The sequence below is a fragment of the Diadema antillarum genome, unplaced genomic scaffold, assembly GCF_040938485.1.
Source record: "Diadema antillarum isolate AM-2024a unplaced genomic scaffold, OU_Dant_1.0 scf00000073, whole genome shotgun sequence".
NCBI lineage: Eukaryota > Metazoa > Echinodermata > Echinoidea > Diadematoida > Diadematidae > Diadema > Diadema antillarum.
This window is the reverse complement of record NW_027270962.1, coordinates 930,806-958,055: the sequence shown is the minus strand read 5'-3', so window position 1 is coordinate 958,055 and position 27,250 is coordinate 930,806. Positions and strand designations below refer to the sequence as shown.

Here is a 27,250-nt window from a genome sequence, read left to right as displayed (position 1 = left end):
TTGAATTTTTCATATTTTCTGAAAGAGCGAGTCTTCTTTTACATTATGCTAAAATTTGGTATCACAAAACGGGCAGGAAAGTGTGTTTTTTTAGCAGTTTATCTCGAACATTTTTGGTAGAATAGTGTGATTAGGTGTGTCTTTAGAATCCCTTTTTCATTTCTGAAAAACTTTGTCCATACTCTTCACTTTCAACTCTAATAACTTTTGAAAGGATAAAGCTACTGCTTTGAAAGTTGGCATTAATCATGGACAGAATGTGTTAATGAGGCATGCTTAATTTCAGTTTAATCTAATAATCCCTTCATTGTTGTTACTCTTGGTGGTTTACTTCCTGTTTTTTTTTGTCCCATTCATCGCACAGCCAGCACAGTTTGGTAAAGATTAAGCGCTTGAATAGACACTGTACTTCAGAGCCTCTTTTCTCAGTTCACACTTTTCCTGAGTTTGTGCTTTCTTTCCAATATTAAGATTCCATTTGAGAAGAGTCCATAAGAGTCCATTTGATTTGAGTTATACATCATTTTAAAGCTTAAAGTCTGCTCTTTTAGAATATGGTCTTAACTAAAAATTCATGTCTGGCGACTTTTTGTTTGTTTTGAGGTGCAGGGTCACATATGATTATTTCACACCACAAAAAAAAAAAAAACAATTTCTGTTTCCTTTGTCAATCCCTAGATTTGTTTTAAATTTTCTTGACAAATGTAATTTTGAACGATCTGTCAACCTGACGGGAAAATCACAAGACACTGTAAGGAAAATTTGGTGTATTTTTAAAGCTACAAAAATATGGTGTTATAAACTAAAAAAAAATCACAATTTCAACCGGCAGAGAGGCATACCTCAATCTTGATTCTCATTTCCATGAAGAAGGAAGTAATATACGTAATGGAAATATTATTGAAATACGTTCGTGCGGTCAAGTACTTTGTACCTACACAATGTAGATGTAGGCCTATTTAGACAAATTGTTAAGGAAAAGGGAATCACGTACTTTTGTGTGCGTTTGTGGGAGTAAGTCGAATCAAGGTTGTTTTTCGAGTGATTTAAATTTATTGGTTCTATTTATTCAAGATGTTTTAAAGAGCACTTGGCGGTAAAATTGACTTTTTTTTCAAATGTGAACTGGGACCCTTATTTGAATAATCCTGAGGGTGTGTGTGCGTGTTGGTGTGTTTACTTCACAAAATGTTTTCAACATGAATGAAACCAGAGTTTAGCTCAACAGTAAAAAAAAAAATAAAAGAAAAAATGAGAAAAGGCATCTTGCATGGACTTATTTCCATGAAGCAGTTGAAATTTAATAACCAGTTACTACGGAAATTTCAGTTTTATAGCAATTCTAATTTTATTCATATTTTATTTTCATCCAATTTGAAAGAAGAGATATGGACGATCACCGTGCGTTTGGCTTCTATAATGCTGTGAACGACAGCAACCCCTTCAGAAACCACAATAACAACAAAGCAATGTGTTAGATTAGAGTGTCTGGCCATTACCATCGATGCTGCATCTGACTCCAGCATCTTCTGAATGTCCGCAGTTGTGGACTCCGATTCCATTGCTACCACAATCAAATATGTTCCTTTCTGTTCCAGTGCATAACACGTCGTCAAGCAAAATATCACCGGTGCCTTGTCCAAACGCGGCTTCGCTCAATGCGTCTTCAGCGCCTCTATAACCAAGACTTGTGCAGACAACTTCAGCATCTTCGAGATCCCAAGAGTTATCGCACACCGTTCCCCAGGCACCGTTCGCGTAAACTTCTACTCGACCTTCCCTTGGTGTTTCGCCATCGACGATACGAACTATTTGTTCAAAGACTAAGACAAAACATAAAATTCACGAATGATCACAAACGATTTTTTCACTGCAAAAAAGAAATGACACCAAAAACAAAAATTCTTGTTTCCTTTTTTAATTCATATATTTGTTTTGAATTTCTTAATGTATTTTGGAAGAATCTGTAACCTGATAAGTAACTCTGACCGACAAATTTCAAGACACTATAAGGAAAATTTGGTTTAAACTTTAAAGCTGCGCTAGAAATCAAGGCAGTTCTTTAGGAAAAGATGTGGTGCTATCAATTCAAAGTAATCACACCCTTACATTGGCATAACTCAATTTCGATTTTCATATCCACGAACAAGGAAATAATATACAGACTGGAAGTTATATTGAGATACGCTCGTGTAGTCAAAAATTTTGTACCCACACAATTTAGACAAATTTTGATAAATTGTTTATGTAGTGCAAAACAAAGGGAATTGCGTAAGTGCGTGTGCGTGTGTGAGTGTAAGTCGATTTCACAAGTTACTGAACAAGGTTATTTTACAAGGTATTAACATTTATTTATCTTATTCATTTATAGTGTGTCAAGGATCATTTGACTTTAAAGTTGTCCTGTCCAAATAATTATGAACTTTGACCCTTATTTCAATGACCAAGAAGGCTATGAAAAATATTTTGCATGTGTGTGCGTGTGTGTGCGTGTGTGTGTACTTGACAAAATGTTTTCAACATGAGGAAAAACCGGAGTCTAGCTCAACTATCAAAAAAAAAAAAGAAAAAAAAAATACAAAAATCATCTTGCATAGGCTTACATATATGAAGCGTTCGAAAAATGTAGTTACCAATTTCTACGGAAATTCCAATTCTTGTGGCAATTTTATTTTCAATCGATCTTTATTTTCATCCAATTTGCAAAAACAGTAACAGGCGATCACATTGCACTTGGATTTTATAAAGCTGGGAACGACAGCAACCGCCTCATAAGAAAAACAAAACAACAACACCAACATCGGGATAATGAGTGAGATTAGAGTGTCTGGCCATTTATACCCTCGACGCTGCATCTGACTCCAGCATCTTCTGAATGTATGCAGTTGTGGTTTCCGATTCCCATGTTGCCACAATCAAAGATGCTCGTTTCTGTTCCAGTACATGACACGTCGTCAAGCCAAATATTACCGGTGCCTTGTCCAAAGACGGCTTCGCTCAATGCGTCTTCAGCGCCTCTATATCCCAGACTTGTGCAGACAACTTCAGCATCATCGTGTTCCCAATAGTCATCGCACACCGTTCCCCAGGCACCGTTCACGTAAACTTCTACTCGGCCTTCCCTTGGTGATTCGCCATTGACGAGACGAACTATTGTTCAAGAACAAAGACGAAACATAAATTCAGGAATGATTACTTATCATTATTTCACAGCACAAAACGGACGCAAAGGATTTTGTTTCCTTTGCCAATTTCTAGATTTGTTTTGAATTTCTTCACAAAGGTTTTGTGGAAGGATCTGTCACCTGATCGTAACTCTGACGGACATATCTCAGGACACTGTAAGGAAAATTTGGTGTAACTTTAAAGCTGCGCTAGAAATCAAGGCAGTAATTGTTTGAAAAATATGGTGTTATTAACTCAAAAGCAATCACACTTTTATAATAACAGGGATACCTCAATTTCGATTCTCATATCCACGAACAAGAAAGTGATATACGGACTGGAAGTTATATTGAGATACGTTCGTGTAGTCAGAGCCCTGTTTCATAAAGCTGTTCGTAAAGTTCCGAACAACTTACGAGCGACTGGCGATCAGTTCTGATGTGCTATACTTATCAGAATTTCCATAATTCAGCGCAAGAACTGATCACCAGTCGCTGGTAAGTCGTTCGTAATGTTACGAAAGAGCTTTATGAAACACCCCAGGTCTTATGTACCCACACAATTTAGACACATTTTGACAAATTGTTTGTGTAATGCAAAAGAAAGGGAATCGCTGTGCATGTGTATGCGTGTGTGGGTGTAAGTCAAATTTACAGGGTAGTTATACAAGGTATTGAAATTTATTTATCTTATTCATTTGAAGTGTTTAAAGGGTAATTTGACTTTAAAATTGGCCTGTTCAAATAATGTATGATCTTTGACTCTTATTTCAATCCAAGGTGGCTTTGAAAAATCTTGTGTGTGTGTGTGTGTGCGTGTACATGACGAAGTGCTTTCAACATGAACAAAACCGGATTTTAGCTCAGCTGTCAAAAAAGAGAAGAAAATACAAATGGCATATTGCATGGGCTTACATTTTATGTGAAGCGGTGGAAAATTTAATTACCAATTTCTACGGAAATTTCAATTCCCTTTGCAATTTCATTCTCAATCATACTTTATTTTCATCTAGTTTGAAAGAAGTGATATGCGATCACATTGCACTTGGCTTTTAAGGCTGGGAACGACAGCAACCGCGTCAAAAACAACAACAACAACAACAACAACAACAACAACAACATCAGGACAATGTCTGAGATTAGACTGTTTGGCCATTACCATCGATGCATCTGACTCCAGCATCTTGATAATGTGAGCAGTCGTTGACTCCGATTCCATTGTTGCCACAATCAAAGATGCTCGTTTCTGTTCCAGTGCATGACACGTCGTCAAGCCAAATATCACCGGTGCCTTGTCCAAAGGCGGCATTGCTCAATGCGTCTTCAGCGACTCCATATCCAAGACTTGTGCAGACAACTTCAGCATCGTTGAGATCCCAAGAGTCATCGCACACCGTTCCCCAGGCACCGTTCGCGAAAATTTCTACTCGACCTTCTCTTAGTGTTTCGCCATCGACGAGACGAACTATTTGTTCAAGGACAAAGATGAAACACAAAATTCACGAATGATTACATTTATTATTTTCATATTATATTCCACATACTTAGAATGTTGCAATAGGATTGGTCTAGAGCTGATCACGTGATGAAGCGTAGTTTTGCCCATCACATCACCTGAGAAGAAAAGTTCGTTACACTCTATGTTGATAGTCCCTTTTGTTTCGCTGATCTCCACAGAGTCCAAACAGTCCTAACGCAAGATGAGTACGCGCGAAATAAAAGTGCGTTGCACTGTGGACTATCATGTGACCTAGGTCACTTGATAGTACACAGTGCAACGCACTTTCACTTCGGTGCCGCGCGGTGCGCGCAGCGAATTCATTGTTTTGTCATCTACGCGCACACGTAGCCTAAGCCCTAAGGATACCTAAAGACAGCTAAAACGGTTTCAGATGTGGAATAAAATGGGAATTTCTAGGACCCTAGATGTGGAATATAAAGCAAATAATCAACTTTTAGTTTCAAGCAATGAGACAAACTATCACTTCCTCGGCGATCTGAATGTGTACGCTATCTCTCCTCAGCTGCGCTTCGGAAAGATAGTTACATCCAGATCGCCTCGGAAGTGATAGTTCGTCCCATCACCTTCACCAATGTTGATTATTTGCTTATTATTTCACAGCACAAAAAGGACGCAAAGGTTTCTTTTTCGTTTTTCAAATCCTAGATTTGTTTTGAATTTCTTCACAAAGGAAGGATCTGTCACCTGAGTGGTAACTCTGACGGACATATATCTCAAGACACTGTAAGAAAAATTTGGTGTAACTTTAAAGCTGCGCTAGAAATCAAGGCAGTACATTTTGAAAAATATGGTGTTATTAACTCAAAAGTAATCACATCTTCAAATAGGGATACCTCAATTTCGATTCTCATATTTACGAACACGGAAGTGATATACGGACTGGAAGTGATATTGAGATACGTTCGAGTAGTCAAGTTTTATGTACCCACACAATTTAGACATATTTCGACAAATTGTGTGATGCAAAACAAAGGGAATCGCGTAAGTTTCTTATCAAGGTTATCTTACAAGGTATTGAAATCTATTTATCTTATTCATTTGAAATGTTTTAAGGGTTATTTGACTTTAAAATTGGCCTGTTCAAATAATTATAAACTTTGACCCTTATTTTAATAACCAAGAAGGCTATGAATAATCTTTTGCGTGTGTGTGAGCATGGTGAGTGTTGGTGTGTTAACTTGACAAAATGTTTTCAACATGAACGAAACCGGAGTTTAGCTCAACTTCAGAATAAAAGAAAAAAAGGGGGAATCATGAATGGTATGCTGCATAGTCTTACTTAATACGAAGCGGTTGAAAATCTAGCTGCCAAGTAATACTGAAATTTCAATTCTATCATTTTGCAAGTTTATTTTCAATCATACTTGATTTTAGTCCAATTTGAAAGAAGAAATAGGCGATCACATTGCACCTGGCTTTCATAAAGCTGGGAACGACAGCAACCACCTCAATAACAATAACGACAACAAGTGATCTTTTTTTATACTCTACTAATATTGATCATATTTCTGTCAGGGGCTGTGGTGTAAACAAGCGAGTGCAAGGAATAGATTATGCACAGGGTCCAAAATGGGCGTGTAAACGCATAATATCACGCGTTGGTGATAACTTTGTACATGTATGTATAAACGCAACGCCCTCTCTGACTCAATGTATGATTCATAATATTATGTAGGATGCAACACTGAGTCAGTGTTGAGCTGTCTGTATTGACCGAAGCAGGGAGGTTTAAGACGAACGAGCCACAACCGTCTTATTTCCTTCGCTATAGATATTCGAGGCCGCCACTCGAAAATATCTGAAGCATGTGCCAAACTAGATCTGCCGCACAAATAGGAGGACAATTGACTCGTTTCTCATTGCATAATCACCAGCCAATTTCTAGGGAAGATAATTATGTCTTTGTGATGGTAATTACTTTTCGCCATCCCTCCTTATAAAAGATAGGTAGTATAATAATGGTAAAGACACGGGGATGCGCGAATAGAAATTGCCCAAAAATGATGAAATAAAATGAAAATTAATCGACTGGGCATGCCTTGGCACTAATCTGATATATCTATCAATAAAGAATTATCCTTGAATGTTTTTCCACATCAGATTCATATGTAGGAACTAAAGTGTAAAAGGGATAAAACCAGCTTTCCAGGATGGTACAGTTATACACATTTTCACATGATACATCTCTTGCACCAATTTCTGCATGGACGGGATTGACTTTTGTTTCATATGCTTTATCAATGGTTATGTTTCATTTCATTTAAAAGATATAACCAACATTATCTTAACGTTCAAAATATATCTTCAGGTTGCTCAGCAAGACGGCGACATGGAACATTTATCATCACAGGCACAAATGCAAGTGTGGAATTCTTTTGTACGTCAATACAAAACTGACAACTGTTTGAATAATTACAACCAGTTGGAACTCCAACTCTTATACTCCTTAAAATAGATTGAAGCAAGTGAATACTCACTTTCTTCCGGTTGCTAGCATTGTATACTAGCAACACTGCGTTTTGAATGTGGAAACCTACATGACATGTGCTCCTTGACATCATGCATGGGGGGGGGGGATAAAGAAAACAATATCTGATTACCTATCTGACCTATCTGTTATGAAGTGATAGGTAAATAATGAAAATTTATGAGTGTCGAGGATGTATTTATCTTTTTTTTTTTGCTGCTGCATCAAACGCTTTTGCTTTGGAAGAATAACTGAAAAATCAATTGTGTTATTTTCTTTTTAGTAATTTAACGTTTATGATACACCAATTAAGGTTATGTTTAGTAATACCTTGTATTTGAAATTATCCAGCTGAGTCAGCGGAGGATAAGAAAACTTCGTGCGTATATATAATGTATGTATTATATATATATATATATACATTGTATATATATATATATATATATATATATAAAGAAGACGCTAATAGAGGATTTTTATTGAAAGGTTTGTGAGGAAATGTCGGGGAGAGTTTCGATTGAAATTAATGATTTCGGGGAATCATTTTCAAGCAGTCTGTCTCAGGAGAAGGGATTATAGTAGCATTTGGATTATCAGATGAAATTGAAATTGATCATACCTTATTAACACATTCTGTCCTTAATTAATGCCAACTTTCAAAGCAGTAGCGCCAACCTTTCAAAAGGTATAGGACTTGAAAGTGAAGAGTGTGTACAAGGTTTTTAAGGAATAAAAACGGGACTGTAAAGACACAATTGATGACACTATTCTGGCAAATAATGTTCCTGAAAAACGGCTAAAAAGCACACTTTCCTGTCCGTTTTATGATCTAAAATTTTAGCGTAATGTAGAAAAAGAATTGCTCTTTCAGAAAATATGAAAAATTCAACATCGGCTCGGTTGACCCATTTCACCCATTTTCAGTCCTCACACAAAATCAGTGTGTGCGACTTTTTGTTCGTTTTGTGGTGCACGGTCACATGTACATATATATATATATATATATATATATATATATATATATATATATGTGTGTGTGTGTGTGTGTGTGTGTGTGTGTGTGTGACCGTGCACCTCAAAACGAACATAAAGTCGCACACACTGATTTTGCGTGAGGACTGAAAATAAGTGAAATGGGTCAACCTAGCTGAACTTGACTTTTTCATATTTTCTGAAAGAGCGGGTCTTCTTTTACATTATGCTACAATTTGGTATCATAAAACGGGCAGGAAAGTGTGTTTTTTTTAGCAGTTTATCTCGAACATTTTTGGTAGAATAGTGTGATTAGGTGTGTCTTTGGGATCCCGTTTTCATTTCTGAAAAACCTTGTCCACACTCTTCACTTTCAACAATGAGGCATGCTTATAATTTCAGTTTAATCTGATAATCCCTTCATTGTTGTTACTCTGGTGGTTTACTTCCTGTTTTTTGTCCCATTCATTACACAGCCAGCACGGTTTGGTAAAGATTAAGCGCTTGAATAGACACTGTACTTCAGAGCCTCTTTTCTCAGTTCACACTTTTCCGGAGTGTGTGCCTTCTTTCCAATATTTAGATAGGTTAGGAGAGTCCATTTGATTTGAGTTATGCATCATTTTAAAGCTAAAAGTCTGCTCTTTCAGAATATGCTCTTAACTAAAATTTCATGTCTGGCGACTTTTTTTGTTTGTTTTGTGGTGCAGAGTCACACACACACATATATATGTACAGTATATCTTCTTCTTTTTTTCATGTGATTGATGTTTATTTGAAATGTAATGAGCTGGGTAACCTTTATGAGAAGTTGGCATGGCACGAAGTGTTATGAATGTTAAAACCTACCTGACGGGTAACAGGTGCCACATTACAGATTGAGAGGCAAATACAAAGCAATTTGTTTTTTGAAGTGTTTTTTCGCAGTGAGTTCACATTGGCAAAAGGGTACAGGATTGTGTTTTTGTCGGGTAGTACGTGAAGAAAGGTGTTTACATTTGGAGTTTGAATCTGAGGTAGTGTTAAGAATGCCGTGTATCCGAAAACATCCTGTTAACACAGAAAAGGACAAAGTTCCTTTTCCTTTGATATTAGGGAGTTTTCGCTACACGACGGGAAGACAAAGAGTACGCGAAAGCAATCAGCTGTGACAGTCCCCGCACTCGGACTTCCGTCCCCATATCTAAACAGTTTCGCTTTCCTGTAGGACGGAGGCGAGGGGACAAGATCGCTGATTGGCTGGCTGGCTGGCAGGCTCATCCCTACCAAGCATCGGGACCGAACGCTATTTTGGCCGAGTACCGTACTCGTTTTCCCCAGGACGGGACTTTCCTCGGATTGATCATGCGCAAAAGCAAATTTTGCACACGGCACTCTCAACTATCGGCTACGTCGTGCTTGCGAAAACTCCCTAATTGCATAGGAGGGCGAAGCCCTTTAGGCAGCATTATTGAATGGCTCTCGAGAAAAGTCGGGGATAGCTTGATCGATGTAATGATTCGAGGGATCCGCTTTCCAAGCAGCTTAGAAGAAGGAAATGTGTTTGCACTGAAAGTGAGCATGAAATTGATAGAAGAGCAAGGAGATGTGTTCCTTCAAGAATGTGAAAAGTTTAAATGTGATTATGAATTTGAATTTGAATTTGAATCATGGACAAAATGTAGACTGTTCCTTTTAAAAATCCGATAATAGTCTAACATTGTCATCAGCAGAACATGAGCATTCAACGACCAAACCGTCATTTCTTGGGGTTTTGCAAATGGAAGCAATTCATGAAGATTTGACCAAGGGGAGCATACTTGTCCTCCACACTCATAAATCAAGTGTTTGTATCACTTCAAAACACTTGAAACACAGAGAGTGCTTTCTGTGTACGCCTAACCTGAAATTACGCATGCCAGTGGTGTTTGCAGTGATAATAAAACTTCGCACCATGCCATCCTGTTACAAAAATTACCATAATTGTCACGTTTCGATTAACAACAGCCATTTGGAAAAAAAAAAAAAAACTTTTGATAATCTCAATCGCCAATATTTATTTGAAGTGTTGATTTTTTTGTGTGTATTATTTTGAAGAACATTTTTGGAGCTTTGTGGCTGTGTTTTATAATGACATAGAAAGTTGTGTTATGAACAATGATAGGTCAACCGGATATTTTAGGATTGGCAGGGGCGATCCATTGTCACCTTATATGTTCATTTCAGCAAAAGAGACACTTGCACTCCATATCAGATCTAACCCTGAAATAGGGGAAACCAAATTGAGTGCACACGAGGAAATAGAACTTAACATGTATGCTGATGATATAACAGTCTTTTTATCACATGATCAATGTTTTTTTTTTTCTCTCATCTTGCAAAGTTTTTAGGTGATTGATATGCGAATTGGCCCAAATGTGTTCACTACTTCACAAAAAACAAAAAACGGACGTGCAACAATAGAAATGTGGAATTTGTAACTATTCTCACTTTTTTAGGAATTTATATTTCGTACTCTTTTTTACGACAGGAAGGCGCAACTACAGAGAATTTTGATGAATATCAAATCCCAACTGCATAATTATGTGGAGGTCTAGAGACCTATCCCTTTATGGGAAAATTCAGATTGTTAAAACTTACGCATCATCTCAGTCTGTTGTTAAATATCGCGAGCATAGTCTCAGTGCCAGATTTATTTATTCACGAAGTGAATGAAATTATTTATGAATTTATTTGGACAGATCCAGCTAGAATAAGGCGCAACTTTTTAGAAAAAGATTATGAGGAGGGAGGTTTAAAAATGTGCTGTGTAGTCAATGATACAAGCTCAAAAAGTAAAATTGGTGCAGAGGTTATTTGGTCATGTTCAAAAGGGTGGAAATCTATTTGTCCGAATTTCTTATCATCTGTAGGAAAAAAAAATATCTTATTCTTCTGCAATTTTGTTGTTTTAAGGTTGAATGTTACTGCTTCAACTTGTTTATTAGAGATATTAGACACATGGTCTTTCCTCCAGAACAGAGAATTGAGTGTACCGAATCAAATAATTGTGAATGATAAATCTATCTCATTAGAAGTTCATATACACATACTATTCTTTTTTTAAGTGTAGGACATGTTAGATGAACATCACCGACCTTTGCGTTGGAAAGATTGTAAGGGTAAAGGTTTCCAGTTTACTGAGTATTTCACTCTTCTTGATTGTTTCTAGAAGATTGCAAGTGAGTGAAAGCTCTTTTTCTTCGTCAAGATTATCACCGTTCTACTAAACCCCTTGGTACGTCCGCTTAATTTTGGTTAAGGCTCGATGGATAGTTAGGTGGATAGAATTACATAACGATAAAGCAGTCATATGATAATTATGTGCATTCCAAGTAATCCTGGAAAATTTAGTGTTTTTGATCGTTTTAATGGTATGTATGATATTGGATTTGAAGATGCACTTTTTTTTCCAAATTACCTGCTAGTTTGGCAATTGATACATAATAAAGAATAACGCGATACACGATATTGAATGATTTGATTCCCGTTAACTTCTGGCTTGTTTGAATAGGGAAAAAATATGGCTCAAGGTGTCCTTTTTTATAAAAGTGAACCGGAAAAATAGGGCATTTTTTTTGCCTGAGACTGTCAGTGTTCTGGGAATGATTTTTTAATAAGGAAAAAAAATCGCTTTATTTTTTGCAACTGTTTTCATGACAAAAGTGTTATATGATGTTATATATCCAAGAAATGATTTTTTTTAAATAAAATTTAGTAATATTTTTAGGTACAGAGGTCATTTTAAGCTGTAAGTACAAAAAGTTATTTCCCCAAAAGCGACACTTTGTGCAATATGTGAGAAAATACAGATTGATTGAAGAGGAAATAGCCATACATATTTGATATGCATGAGGCAGAGTGGGAATAAAATTCCCCAAAGCATTATTTTCATAGAAAATTAATTGAAGTCGTTTGCTGATAGAGTATTGTAATGGAAGGGGGTGTGGGATAGGGAAGGGTCTGCTCCCCTTTTCCCCGCCTCCTTCCCTCACATTCCTCTTTCCGTTTCCCTACTCCATTGGAGTTTTCTTCCTCACCGCTGTCTTATACCTCTTTTTAATTCTCTCTCTTTCTCTTGACATGGCGCTTATCATCCTCCTCTAAACTAATGGACCGACCTTTCTGCTTTATTATCCTGGAGATTGTAGTCTGGTTTCCAGACCCTTTGCCAACTGGACTCCGAGGCGACGAAGTCGCCGCACTGCGAAGAAGTCACTGCCTTTACCGAAGGCAAACCATCTAAAACTAATCCAGTTTTCGACGTTGAGGGCGTCAGTATCCTGTATAGCAAACTTTAATTACGACCAGAGGGTCTGGAAGCCGGACTACAAAGATTGTAGCGCCGAGCACGCCACCCCTCCCCCCCCCCCCCCCCCCTCAATAGAGAGGCAGGGGAATTGGCACCTTCAGCCCAGAGCTTGGTGCATACTATTGTACAGGGAAAGCAACGGAGAGTGCATCAACCAGGTACTTTGTAGTTACATAGTGCCTTTCCTCATTTTGTTTTCTTATCAAATTGTAGCGTGTGTTTGGTTTGCTTTTGTTTTGTTTTGTTTTGTTTTGTGGTGATTTTTTGTTTTTTCCACTAAAGGTTTTTTTTCCCCCTTTTTTAAAATCTGTCCATCTTTTTTTCTGCTTTCTTTTTGTTTTATAATTATGGTTCTAAATTGTATCAATGTTAATGTATTATTGTATAGTCGAAAAAATGATTCTGACGTCTTGTATTTCTACAGCAATTGACTATTGCCAAGGATGTTTGGTTGTTTGTGTGTTTGTTTGTTTGATGTCGAAATATGCCATGCAACTTGTGAAAAAGATAATATTTTGTTCCTATCAATAGAATCCATAAATCCAAAGAAAATTCCCATCAGCAAGACAAGAACAGGACAATGTTTGAGATAGACTGTCTGGCCATTACCACTGATGCATCTGACTCCAGCATCTTGATCATGTGAGCAGTCGTTGACTCCGATGCCACTGTTGTCACAATCAAAGATGCGCGTTTCTGTTCCAATGCATGACACGTCGTCAAGCCAAATATTACCGGTGCCTTGACCAAAGGCGGCATTGCTCACTGCGTCTTTAGCGCCTCCATAACCAAGACTTTTGCAGACAACTTCAGCATCATCGAGATCCCAAGAGTCATCGCACACCGTTCCCCAAGCACCGTTCGCGTAAACTTCTACTCGACCTTCCCTTGGTGTTTCGCCATCGACGAGACGAACTATTTGTTCAAGGACAAAGACGAAACATAAAAGTCGCAAATGATCACATACGACTTTTTCACATAAAAAATACACAAATATTTCTGTTTCCTTTGTCAATTCCTACATTTGCTTGGAATTTCCTTTCAAATGTAATTTAGAAGATCTGTGACCTGGGGCCCGTTTCATAAAACTTGTCATCAGTGACAAATTGTCATAGATGTGACAAGTTACTGAGACCCTCGCATCTGATTGGCTGAGAGCAAATTTGTCATAGAAATGTAGCAGTTGACGACAAGTTTTATGAAACGGGCCCCTGATTAGTAACTCTGACGGACAAATTTTAAGACACTCTACGGAAAATTTGGTGTAACTTCAAAGTAGCTTTAGAAATCAAGGCAGTCCTTTTTGAAAAAGAAAATGGTGTTATTATACACGAACGTAATTGCACAGGCCCTTCAACTGGGCCCTTACATCGGCATACCTCAATTTCGGAAGTAATATACGGACTAAAAGTTGCATTGAAATACGTTCGTGTAGCCAAGTTCTATGATCCTACACAATTTAGATATTATCGACAAATATTGTTTCTGTAATGCAAAACAAACGAAATCGCGTACGTGTCTGTGCGTGTGTGAGAGTAAGTCGATTTTACAAGTTACGTAACAATATTATTTTACAAGGTATTTAGATTTATTAATTTTAGTCATTTGAAGTGTTTTAAGGGTAATGATGTTAAAATTGGCCTGTTCAAATATGAATTTGACCCTTACTTGCTAATCAAGATAGCTTTGAATAATCGTGCGCATGTGTGTGAGTGTGGTTGTGTTTACTTGACAAACTGTTTTTGAAATGAACGAAGCAGATTGAGTCAGGCTCAATTCATATATATATATATATATATATATATATATATATATATATATCATATATATTAGAGAGAGAGAGAGATACAGAAGGCATCTTGCTGTTCTTTCTTATATTAAGCGATGGAAAATTTAGCTACCAATTACTACGGAAATTTCAATTGTATTCTATTTCCATCCAATTTGTAAGAAGAGGTAGGCGATCGCATAGCGCTTGGCTAAAAAAAAAATAATAACAATAGAAAATAAATCGGAACGACAGCCACCGCCTTCAAAAAAAAATAATAAATAAACAACAACAACAACAGGCCAATGCATGAGAATAAAGTGTCTGCCCATTACCATCGATGCATCTGACTCCAGCATCTTGTGAATGTGAACAGTCGTTGACTCCGATTCCATTGTTGCCACAATCAAAGATGCTCGTTTCTGTTCCAGTGCATGACACGTCGTCAAGCCAAATATTACCGGTGCCTTGTCCAAAAGCGGCATTGGTCAATGCGTCTTCAGCGCCTCTATAACCAAGACTTGTGCAGACAATTTCAGCATCATCCATATCCCACGAGTCATCGCACACCGTTCCCCAAGCACCGTTCGCGTAAACTTCTACTCGACCTTCCCTTGGTGTTTCGCCATTGACGAGACGAACTATTCGTTCAAGGACAAAGATGAAACATTAAAGTCCAAATGAAGAGTTTGTTTGCAAAAACCGATAAGTCCATTTTTGAAGATTTTGAAGTACGGTCTCTGTCATAAAGTACAAAATAATTATATAATATTGACTGGCCTCGAGGGAGATACCAGAAAATATTGCCCAAACTGAAAGAATATTGCCCGAGTCGAAGACGAGGGCAATATTCTTTCAGTGCGGGCAATATTTATCTGGTATCTCCCTCAAGGCCAGTCAATATCATATTTATTACCTATCCCCTGGGTAAATTAAGACAATATGTGAATACGGCTATACACTATGATATAGATCAAGCCACATTTGACTACCTCTAGATCATCAACATGTCGAATAATTGAAAAATTGTTCATCAATGTATATCTTTCAACTCCAACTTCAAAGATACATATTAGTTGTAACAGGTGAACTTCAAACATCTGAACGCTTTTACACTGTATTTCTACTTCTGTTTAAATTTGGAGAGTTGTAAAACTGATGGTCAATGTGCAATTATTGAACACAAATGGACTACTAGTAGTCGTTTGACGCGTAGTGCTGCTGTAAGTGGTCGGCCTTGTATGAGTTGATTTATCAGCGTTCTTCTGCGGTGCGTGTAACCGACACCCAGCGACGTCCAGGAATGTTTTCTTTTCGTGGTCGATCGGAATGTTTACATTTAAAGGGATCGTACAGTTTTGGTTGAGACCTAATTTCATGCTTCTAACATTTTTTTTTTTTTGGTGAAATGATGAGAAAGCTCTTGTGAAATATGAATGAGCATGTAATTCTATGAGGAATTCAACGTTTATTTGATGAAAATTGGTTTTGAAATGGCTGAGATATAAAAAAAGAGCGATTCTAATAAAGTGTGGGACCCACACTTTATTACGATCGCTTGAATTTGTTTTACTTTATTTTTGGATGTTTCAGTCATTCCAAACCTGATTTTCATCAAATAAACTTTGAAGTCCTCTTAAAATGGTATGCTCTGTATTTTCTCATAAGTGTTTTTTTGGTATCTCGCAAAAAGTTAAAAGCCCAATTCTCATCTCCACCAATACAGTACCATCCCTTTAAAGCAGGGAGGTGCGGCCGTGATAAGGCAAAGGAACGTAACTCAAAATTTGGGCATTTTGAGTTATGAGCATATGGCTCCTAAATAAAATGTGCTCTTTTTAATGGTGAATGTCTCAATTCTCAAATGTTTACCATTTCAGAGGTAAAAAGCGTAACTCACACACCTTTTTCACAACGTTGCCGTTTCCAGCTAGGCAAAACAACGTAAGCTGAGATACGTATAGAAATGACAAAGAAAGCATTTTCGCTGTTACGGCAAATGAACGTATCTTTACATACACTGTTTTTTCATGGTGGTTTCTCAAGAAAAAAGAAGGAAATTGCGACGCCAAAAGAACGTATGTCATCATACAGCGCTTTGCTGTATAAAATCAGGGCCATGCGCGCTGCAGTCAGCACGGCAAAAGAACGTATGTCATCATACAGCGCTTTGCTGTATAAAATCAGGGCCATGCGCGCTACAGTCAGCACGGCAAAACAACGTATCAACATCGTGGCCATCACAACACACGCTACACTGCATAACTCTATGTGCAAGACCTACGGCTACGCACGTGCTGCAGATCCATTTCAGCCGCGGCAGTGAGTGTAGTGCCGCCGCTGATGCCGGGCCGCTTGCGACAACAGCTGCAGCAGTGCTGCAGCAGAGTACTGGTTGACTGGCAGGCAAGCTTTGCTGCAGTGTGAACCATGAAGTCATGCCAGTTGTTCTGTTTTGCAGTCATGGAATGGATATTCTCCTGACCAGTTAATGCTACAACAAAGAAAATCAGCGGTAACACCGGTAAGTTTTAGTTTGTTTTTGTCAGGTCTAAGTTTGATCCAGCCCGACCAGACGCCGTGCGAAGTACGGCGATTGGGCTGTACAGAGTGGACGACAGTACACTATGCTAGTAGGGTCCAGTACTTTCAATTATAGTTTTCACTAAGATTTAAGAAAACGATGAGTAAAAAAAAAAATAAACAAAAAACACAGCAAGCTACGAAAATAAAGAGCAAAAACAGATCTATGAGTATGACAGCCTTTCCTGTCGGTGGGCTTGGCAAAACGTGGCTCATTGGTGTGGTTGTGGTTCTACTAAAGGACTATGTAAATGTAGGATACTTGTACATGGTGTACTACTACTAGTGGTCTAGTAGATCAAGTAGTGACTCTCAAAAGAAATTTACCTATGCGCAAAGGAAGTGGACCCCAATATACTGTTATGATCATCGACATCATTCGACTTGAGGTCTTCTACCTCAAATTCAGTTTTGTAAAGTAACAGCTTTATAGTAAACAGTAGACTCGACTTCAAGCAAATGACAATAAAGCTTGATACTGATGAATTCCATTTAGTCTTTAGTGGCTACATGAACTGATGGCAGACGATATGTTCTAATAATGACATTACACGTAACATCATTGGTATACTTTGGCAAGAAAAGTAGGGATAAAATGTAATGTTTGGTCTACATCTTTGGTTAAACATAAGTAGTCTTAGATCTTGTTTGTTATTTCTTGAAAGGATGAAGAATGTGATTGTGGTGTTTTCATACATACAGGAATATACTCACTTAAAATTAGCCTAAAAAATAAGGTAATATTTAATGGTACTCTTTACCTGCTAACTATGGAGGCCTGATTTATTTTCTTTTTAATTCTTTGTGCAATTTTAGTCAGCTGTACATATTCTTTAAAACATTATTTTTTTTTTCATTTCGATACGATATAATGCATTGTTGCCATGGTAGATCCTATACATGCTAATACGTTCCACCCCTCCCCCATAAAAATGTTGAGGGCAAAAGCTTATGGAATTCAAATATTTATTCTTAAGTTAGGTGGTTTTAAATACTATGTATAGTTCAAATATTCAGACCCAATCGTCTACTTTAGGTGATATTAACATTCGTGTTGATATACATATTTGCTTGTCTCTCTTTTCAGTGTCCACACCAACCGCCAGCCTAGACCAGCACAGAAAAGGAATGCAGTGTATCAAGTACAATGAAAGGTACACGTTGAATAATCACCTATTAATTCATACAAAAAAAAAAGTATTAGGAGAAGGGGGCAGAAATGAATCCCACCTTTGTCATTATCACTAGCAACACAAGCCGGCATATGGAAAAATAAAAAAATAAAAATAAAAGAAGGCAGAATCCATGATGATGACTCTCTGATAATTTGAGAATACCACATTTCACAGTTCATTCCTTAGCGATAAAAAAATAATAATATTAAATGAAAACTGATGAAATGGTAACCATATTCTGTCTCAAAACAAACACAAAGCCTTGTGCATCCTCAAGGGGTATTTGTATGATGTTGAATAATAGATATTGTGAGTGTATTTCATTATTTGAAGAGTTTGTTTGCAAAATACGATAAGTCCATATTTCCCAAATGGAGATATTTGCGATTAAGGGTCAAGAAAAATAAAGAGAATAATAAGAAATTGTTTGCTTCTTTTGACCACAACTTCAAAAATGTTCCATTTCATGGACTGACCAGTATATAATTTAAAAGATATCATATTGTACTTTATGAGAGAGACTGTACTTCAAAATCTTCAAAAACGGACTTATCGGTTTTGCGAACAAACTCTTCATAAATACTCATTCTCATATTCTTTGCTTTTTTTTAGGAGGGGGGGGGGGTCTGTGAGAGAGGATTTGTTACAAACAACCATGTCTAATGAAGAATTTAATCACATAACTAAAGCAGAATTGAAATTCACTAGCTTTCTTTTGTGGAAAATACAGAGTGCCTCATTTTATTTTGTGTTAATTATTCTTTTGCGTTTCTTTTTCATTTTCCTGCAGTGGTCTACGGAGCAGTTCGAAAGCAGAGAAAGGAGCAACTATACAAATTTCAGAACAGCTCTGCACGCCCGTCAGAATCTCATGAAGGATGGAGTGGATTGTGCACTAGATCAGTCAACTCTAAAAGAAAAATAATAACACTCGGATTGTTTATATAGGATCAAGTAAATCTTTCACAGTTAAATTAAGAATTAGCAAAACTCTACTGTGAAATGTTAATGACTATTCTTACGTTATTAAGGCACAAGAAATATTTTTTTTTATTGATATGAAACTAAAGATTATATTTCAAACAAAAAAATATGATGAGGGCTTATTGCCCTTTGAAATGATGATTATCAACTTTAGGTAAGACTATCACTTGTTCATATCAAATATTGTTGTAAATGCTTGCCCTCAAAATCAATATTATGTTGATTGAAACTTGTCAACATATTTCAGAAAACCAGGGAAATAGTAACCTTTATTTCCTGCATAATTTTGATTTATTTTGAGCCTAATCTCTCCGGGAGCTCTCAGACAACGCAGATGTATTGCAGCACAGCAAATCGCTGTTGTGATAAGACGTTTATTGAAATGTGTTTAAAGTGAATACTGTTGCAATTCTCCCTTCGTTTCAGCTGCCTGATAATTGTTCTTTACCCAAGTATTTACTTCTTACTACACTTGATCTTCAACAACAGTAAGGATTAAAAATACATTGTGTGCTATTTATAATTTGTAATTTGTAGATGTTCTGATCTTCCAAGGTAAAAATTGTTGCGAAGGTCTGATATGGTAATAGTATAACTAAGTATAACTAATCTCCAGAAAAAAAAATGTTCTGTTCTATTGAAATTGAAAATTTTGGTCCCATGGTTCTGTTCAACTGTGGTACGTAATAATAAAGGCTACTTTACTCGGGAAGTAAATTACATTGTTTTTCTATTTCTTTTACCATCATGATAATGTTTATAGTTACTGCTGATTTGCTTTCAATGTGATAAAAGCATAATGGCATATCAAACTCTATCTTAGATTGTAAGAAGAAAGCGTAGATACCTATTTCATATTTTTAAGACTTGCAAATAATCGAATGATTTCTGTAATGCTGTTGTCTTTGAGAAACAGATGTACACACATTTTTTCCCTATAAACCTTTAAGAAAATGTAAATCAGTCTCTGCATCTACGTTTCTGTCATGTCTACCTCAAAGTTATTCAACTGAGAGAATGTTTGCACCCCTGACAAGTCTGCGATGTGTATGTGTGTGTGTGTGTGTGTGTGTGTGTTTTGTACTTCCTTGGTTGTGTGTGTGCGTGTGTGTGTGTGTGTGTGTGGTCAAGTTACACCTAAAAACATTAAAACCTGGATTCATACTTACCTGATAAATCATTGTTATTATTGTTGTTCAAAAAATTGAGGCATTTTAACCTTACGGATACAATTCATGCAATCAACCAAACATCAACAACTTATAACGATAAACAAAGTACTTAATATTATTATGTCTGTTCAAATCCTTTCATCTCAATGGAAATAGTTAAATAAATCAAAGAAAAGATAGAAATTAAAACAGGAGTCTCAATATTAACACATGCGTGTGTGTGTCTTTGAAACGAAGTGTATGTGCAGATGTCTATACAATTCTTTTTTATACAAATTTTATTTTAGTTTTTTTTTTTTGCCAGTTCCCATACAGTCATAATAGTTGCCACTCATGCATTTTCATACTAAAAATTATACATATTTCAAGTTCATCTTAATTGTAGCACATGGCATAAGAAGTGTTATGAAATCCATTTTCAGACTTTACCCAAACTCGTACTTTAGTTGTCAATATTAATCCAAATCCATGCTTTTGTTAAAACAACATGAATGATAAACCACATATAATTATGCTCCCAATGAAAAAAATCTTACATCAAGAGATAAAAAACATACACTTAAAGATAATAAAAAAGAATGGACATCTCAAACTATAAACTGTGTATGCAAATGAAGTAAAACAAAAATATACGGTAATTGGTAGATAACAACTAATTACATTTTAGTACATACTCGGTAAGTTTTCAGAAAAAAAAATGAAAATGTTCAATTGTATCGATAATTTTGCAAGCTAACGTGTTTTACTATTCCTTATGTACTGTATATTTAAAAACACATAACGGGACTTTTATCATCCAGTTAACAAAATTGTCAAAGTAAATAAATCATAGAGATTGTTGCCATAGAGTTGGGATACGTCATTCTGCCTAATTACATTGATGAAAGGGTTGAGGCGCAGATATTTGTAAGTCAAGATACGTTCTTTTGGCATACTGAAGTGGCTTCGCGGGAGAATGCTTACGCGCCGTAAGTCAGGATACGTTCTTTTGCCTAATTGATATGTTGCCGCGTGAGGATTCTCGCACAACGTAAGTGAGGATACGCTCTTTTGGCAAACTAGAATTACTCATCAGCACAGTGCTGTGATTCGGTAAAATGCTGTATCTGTTCTAAACATGGCAATTACTCTAAAACGGGAAGTCCTATTTTACTGAAATTTTCCCGAGATATTCTTTATTAATGCCTAAGAAACTTCGCTTCTTCAAAAGTGTTTTGCTCCTATGACGGAAAAATGGGAACCAATTGAATTTTCAAAGTCGTTTTTCTCAGAACATGATATTCTGAGTTACGTTGTTTTGCCTTATTACGGCCGGGTGGGGAGAGAGATTCCACTCTTTCTCTTCCAACCTCCCTGTGTAAAGTGAATGGCGAAAACCGGAAGATTGCACTGTTTGCACACATTGTTTTGTGTACGGTACGGTGTGTGTAACCGACACGCAGCGACGTGGCGGAACGAATATTGACCGCTGACCTATGACCCTGCAAAATAACAACTGCTGACCTTTAACCCTGCAAAATAACAACTGCAATTGCCTCGCAAAACTACCTCGTATAGGTAATAATACCTTTTAAATGATATATTGGTCACTACATATAAAGGTATATTTTTGAAGTTATGGTCAAAAGAAGCAAAAAATTTTTTATTATTCTCTTTATTTTTGTTGACCTTTAATCGCAATTATGTCCATTTGACAAATATGGACTTATCGGTTTTTGCAAACAAACTCTTCAAATGATCACATACGATTTTTTTTTTCACATAATAAAATACACACACGTTTCTGTTTCCTTTGTCAATTCCTAGGTTTGTTCTGAATTTCTTAACAAATGTAATTTGGATGGATCTGTCATCTGATTGGTAACTCTGATGGAGAAATCTCAAGACACTTTAAGGAAAATGTGCTGTTACTTGAAAGCTGCACTAGAAATCAACCCAGTACTTTTGAAAAATATGGTGTTATTAACTTAACAGTAATTACAAACTCACATCGGCATGCCTCAATTTCGACTCATTTCTACGAACAAGGAAGTAATATATGGACTAGAAGTTTTATTGAGATACGTCCGTGCTGTCAAGTTCTATATTCCTACATAATTTAGATATATTTCGAAAAAAAAAGATGCTTCTGAAATTCAAAACAAGTGAAATCGCATATCATGTGAGGTTAAAATTTTCCTGTTCAAATATGAACTGTGACCCTTATTAGCATAATCAAGATTGCATTGATTAATCGTGCGCGTGTGTGTCCGTGTGGTTGTGTTTACTTGACAAGCTATATGTACATGACCGTGCATCACAAAACGAACAAAAAGTCGCACACAGTGACTTTGTGTGAGGACTGAGAATAGATGGCACGGGTCAATCTTGATGTTTAGTTTTTTTATATATCCTGAAAGAGCAATTCTTCTTCGACATTTAAGCTACATTTTGGGATCATAAAACAAACAGGAAACTTTTCATATTATCACTTTTTTCAAAGCATTTTTTTGTATAATAGTGTGATAAGATGTTTCTAATAGAGTCGCCTTTTCATTTCTTAAAAACCATGTACACACTCTTCGCTCACTATCACCTCTAATAACTTTAGAAACGATGATGATACTGCTTTGAAAGTATCGATCATTGACAGAGTGTGGTAATATAGCATGCTTAATATGTTCACTTTAATCCGACATTGGCTGCATTGTTAATTGCTCCGGTGGTAAGTATCCTGTTTTTCTCCCATTTATCACACAGCCAGCGCGGCTTTGTAAAGACTAAACGGTAGAATAGACCCTTTACTTCAGGGCCTCTTTTCTAAGTTCACACTTTTCTAGAGTGGGTGATTTCTTTCCAATATTAAGGTAGGTTAGGGGAGTCCATTTGAATTGAGTTACACATCATTGTAAAGTATGTAGTTTGCTCTGTTAGAGTGAGCCATTGACTAAAATTCCATGTTTGGCGACTTTTTGTTGGTTTTGTGATGCAAGGTCACATATAGAAAGCATCTTGCGTGGGCTTCCTTATATGAAGCGATGGAAAATTTAACTACCAATTACTATGACGATTTTAATTCTATTTTCAATTTTTTTTATTTGCAAATTACTTTCAAAACTTTGCATCCACGAATCTAATTTGTGGATGGCGTACTTGAGGTGGTGGCGAATTAAGTGAATGTGTGTTTGCGAGAGAAGAGGTGAAGAAAATTGCTTTTGGTGATCTAAGTTTCTGCAAGGACATCCTATAACATTTTTGGACTGCTTTGGGCATGTATATATAAGGTTTGGCTGCCAGTTCTTCAAGTCTGTTGGTCCTCTGGTAAAGACTTGCCGGTACGTGTAGTCATATGCTCACAAATTTAGGTTGGAGTTTGCATAAATACAGCTCCTATATACGTCATGTAATAAACTGATCACTTCTTATCGTCACTGGACGCCACTTTTTATCACCTGCCTTTGGATATGTTTCATAATATTTCGACACACTCACAGGCATTTGAATTTGCGTCATTTTTCTGCTCTCTGCGTATATTTTCAGGCCATCCTCGCCATATGCCTACTGTAAACGTTTATATGGTGTACTGACCTCCATTTTTCTGACTCGTCATATACTGCTCTGCGGTGCTCAGGTACAGCCTTTGTTTATTACGTAACGCTCTTAAGGGCGGACGTCCATTTGGGCGCGGACAAGCCCCGGAAGGGTTGCGGAAGCAAATTTTGTTATTTCGGCATCCTGTCCGCGACAAACGCGGAATAACTTTGTGAATCAAGTTGTCCTGGGACATTCCTAGGACTGTCCGCGGACTGTCCGCGGACTGTCCGCGGACTGACTGCGGACATTCCTAGGAATCACTCCGGAAGAGCGCGAAATACTTTGGAATATGCTAATCGTTGCCGGGCAGCGCGGAAACATCTAGGATTACACCAGGAATGAACGCGGACAATCAGGATGCCTTCCGGACAACAAAAGTTAGGCATGCGGACAAACTGCGGACAATACCAGGAAAATGGAAAGGTATAAATTTGGCGCTGACTTTAACTTTTCCTCATTTGACTGCTAGCCGTCATTGATGCTCCTTGTTTTGCTTCCGCAGTAGCGGCTGATATTATATTAATATGATTGGTCAATATCATTTGATAAATGTAACCACCAAAAGTCGAAGAATAGGATTGTCTGCATGTCGGCTGATGACTCATTTTTTTTTTTTTATTTGTCTCATCTGGGAGAACAACTTTTTCTCTGCCTACAGTCACATGGATGATATTCGCAAACTTTTTGAACCATATATATATATATATATATATATATATATATATATAATATACATAAAAATGTAAATGTATATACATATATATATATGTATATATAATCATGTTGATAAGGTAGTCCACGTGTGGGCAAGATAAAAAGATAAGTAACAAAACTGCAACAAAGTTCATGCTGTATTCACCAACGATTTATTTCTTCACAAGAAATAAACCCATGGTGAATACAGCATGAACTTTGTTGCAGTTTTGTTACTTATATTACTAACTGTTACTTATGTTACTATATATATATATATATATATATATAAATGCATATGTATATATATACATTCTTTATTCCCTTTCTTAGACATGTGCTTTATCCATCGTGAAGTATATACATGTTTTGTCTGATACTTCTGTAGAGCATGCCAAAATGATCCTAATCATTAAATTTGTTTTTCGTTCTCTGATTTTTACCCTTGTACATCTCTAACCCTCTCTTATTTTGATCACTTTTGAACAGTTTCAAGTCCGAATATTTTTTTTTTTCATGCTTAGAGCTTACTAGCCTATTGCCAATGAAGTGTAAAAATGGGGAAATAATTGTAACCTACTTTAATCTACTTTTTTTTTGGGGGGGGTTCAGCTGGGCTGTCAAATTGGACCATCGAGTTTGTTTGCAACTAAAACAAAAAGAAGAAAAAATATTAGGTAATAACAACTACGAAAATCATTCAGGTAAAGAATATTTCTGAAATGATTTGTGATGCTTAATGTGTACTTAAATATATACACTCAGCAACAAACAAAGTAAAAGAAAGACAGAAATTTAACACTTTTTCGAGTTCATGATTTACTGCTTTTTCTCTCATTTCACTTGAGTTTTGAAATGACAGAAAATTTTTCATTTTCCTCTATCATCTTTACCATTGTTTACCTTTCATTGTTATTTTGGGCTTCAAAGATATTACATTGTAAAGAGACCACAGGTATATCTTTGCAATTGAATTCATGCTTTGTAGTGTGATGAATTTGTCTTTTGTTCTAATATGTTGTATCATTAGAAAGCATTTACGTATGAATAACAACTTGTTCAAGTTTATATAATACATTAACATTTAGCCAAAAGATTCTATGCTTTTTTTCTGAGTGTATTTCCACCTACTTTTGTGATTTTTCAGCTGGGCTGTCACATGGGACAATCTAGTTTGTTTGCAAATAAAATACGAAAACAACATAACGGAAAATGTACTATAGTAAGTAATAGGAACCAGGAAAGTCACTCAGATGAAAAATAATTTCTGAAAAGATCAAATCAAAACAAACTTACTAGGAAGTTACTGGGCTGATTTCACTTCTTTCTGGTTGCTTTTGGCACAGTCTCTACTACCTTCTTCTTTGCCTTCTGGGACCGGAAATTCCTTAGATTTACCTGTTCTTCATCACTAGACGAAAGGTGTGCCTGTGATGGGGATATTTGCATGGGGGCCTCGCCTCCCTTCTTGCTTATTTTGCGTTTCATTGGCATGACGCTCGCGGAAAGTGTCGACATTTTCGTGTCTGGATCACAAAATTTCCGCATCGGTTCCGGACACTTGCATATATAGATCCGCATCGGCTCCGCGCTGTCCTAAACCATTCCTGGTGTCTTCCGCTTTCATTCGGGAAGCTTCCCCACACCGCGGGATTCTTTCCGGAGCGTGTGCGGAAGGAGCGGAAGGGTTCCGGACAAGCGGGACATCCTCAGGACATCGTCAGGACAAGTCGCCGAAGGTGTCAGGAAGTTCATTTCCGCGTCCAAATTTTGGTCTCGATCAAAATTTGGAAGCGGAAATTTTTCTCTCTCCCGAAGGTGCGGAAACGCCCGGACATGTTTAGGACACTGAGCGGACACGTTCAGGAACGTGCGGACAGGTTCCCGAAGGAGTGCGGAATACCAAATTTGCATTCCGGGGCTTGTCCGCGTCTTGTCCGCGCCCTAGTGGACGCCTGGTCTAACGGTTCAGAATGCCCAACCTTAGATCGAGGCCACCACCATCCACACCATCTGGCATTCCCCTTTCAGCAGATTCTGCAAGCAACATTTGCATGGAAACACCAAACAATACGCCTACCCCTGTGCCGCCCCCCCCCCAAAAAAAAAAAAAAAAAAAATCTCCTAAAATGGCTCAAATCGATCACCTGCTAAAAAAAAAAACAAAAAAAAAAATGCCGATCTTCTGAAGCACATTGACCGCATCATTAAGTCTGCTGTATAGAGAGCGATTGGAAAAATCATGCAAAAGCATGAAATCAATCTTTCACATGTATCCAGCTTGATCGAAGAGCAGCTAGCTCGCATGTACGACTTGGAAATCTCAATGGAACCCAAGCTTCATGAGGTTCACATGGTAGCCGATTCGGTCGAGCGGACCAAAGAGGATCTCAAAGCGTGTATGCCGCGATGTCCACAATATGGAACAACACTCACGCAGGAATAACATTCGTTTGCTAGGCATCAAAGAGTCTCCGAACGAGAATACGGTTGCCATTGCCTGTGAAGTCGCGAAAAGCATTGGCAGCGATATCACACCAGCCGACATCAACAGGTCTCATAAAAATACGTCTCTCGCAAAGGTGATCAGGAGGCGTACGCACATAGTGGTCAATCGTACGCGGACGCAATGCGCTCAACTACCGCCCGCCCCCGTGAAATCGTCGTGAAGTTCTCTTCGAATAAATGCAAGCAAGCAATGTTGAAAAACAAACGTAAGCTGAAGGGAATAGGGATTGTGAAAGCTGAGGACCTCACCAAGCAGAACGCAAAACTTTTGACGGTAACCTCCAAAAGGAAAGACACAGTTAGTGCAGTGTGGTTGAATGATAGGCGTTTCATAGCCCT

The 27,250-nt window shown here is 37.3% G+C and overlaps 1 protein-coding gene across 1 annotated transcript in view; it reads right to left on the bottom strand.

The window, feature by feature from the left end:
* LOC139717236 (scavenger receptor cysteine-rich domain-containing protein DMBT1-like) overlaps positions 1-27,250 on the bottom strand; it is a 56,835-nt gene that overhangs the window by 17,911 nt on the left and 11,674 nt on the right. Inside the window, exons 3-9 of the mRNA XM_071628735.1 lie at positions 14,559-14,864; positions 14,483-14,485; positions 13,051-13,370; positions 5,389-5,398; positions 4,318-4,629; positions 2,833-3,150; positions 1,500-1,808 (exon numbers count right to left, since the gene is read on the bottom strand). Of these exons, the coding sequence (XP_071484836.1) occupies positions 1,500-1,808; positions 2,833-3,150; positions 4,318-4,629; positions 5,389-5,398; positions 13,051-13,370; positions 14,483-14,485; positions 14,559-14,864 (1,578 nt within the window). The remainder of the gene's footprint in view (positions 1-1,499; positions 1,809-2,832; positions 3,151-4,317; positions 4,630-5,388; positions 5,399-13,050; positions 13,371-14,482; positions 14,486-14,558; positions 14,865-27,250) is intronic.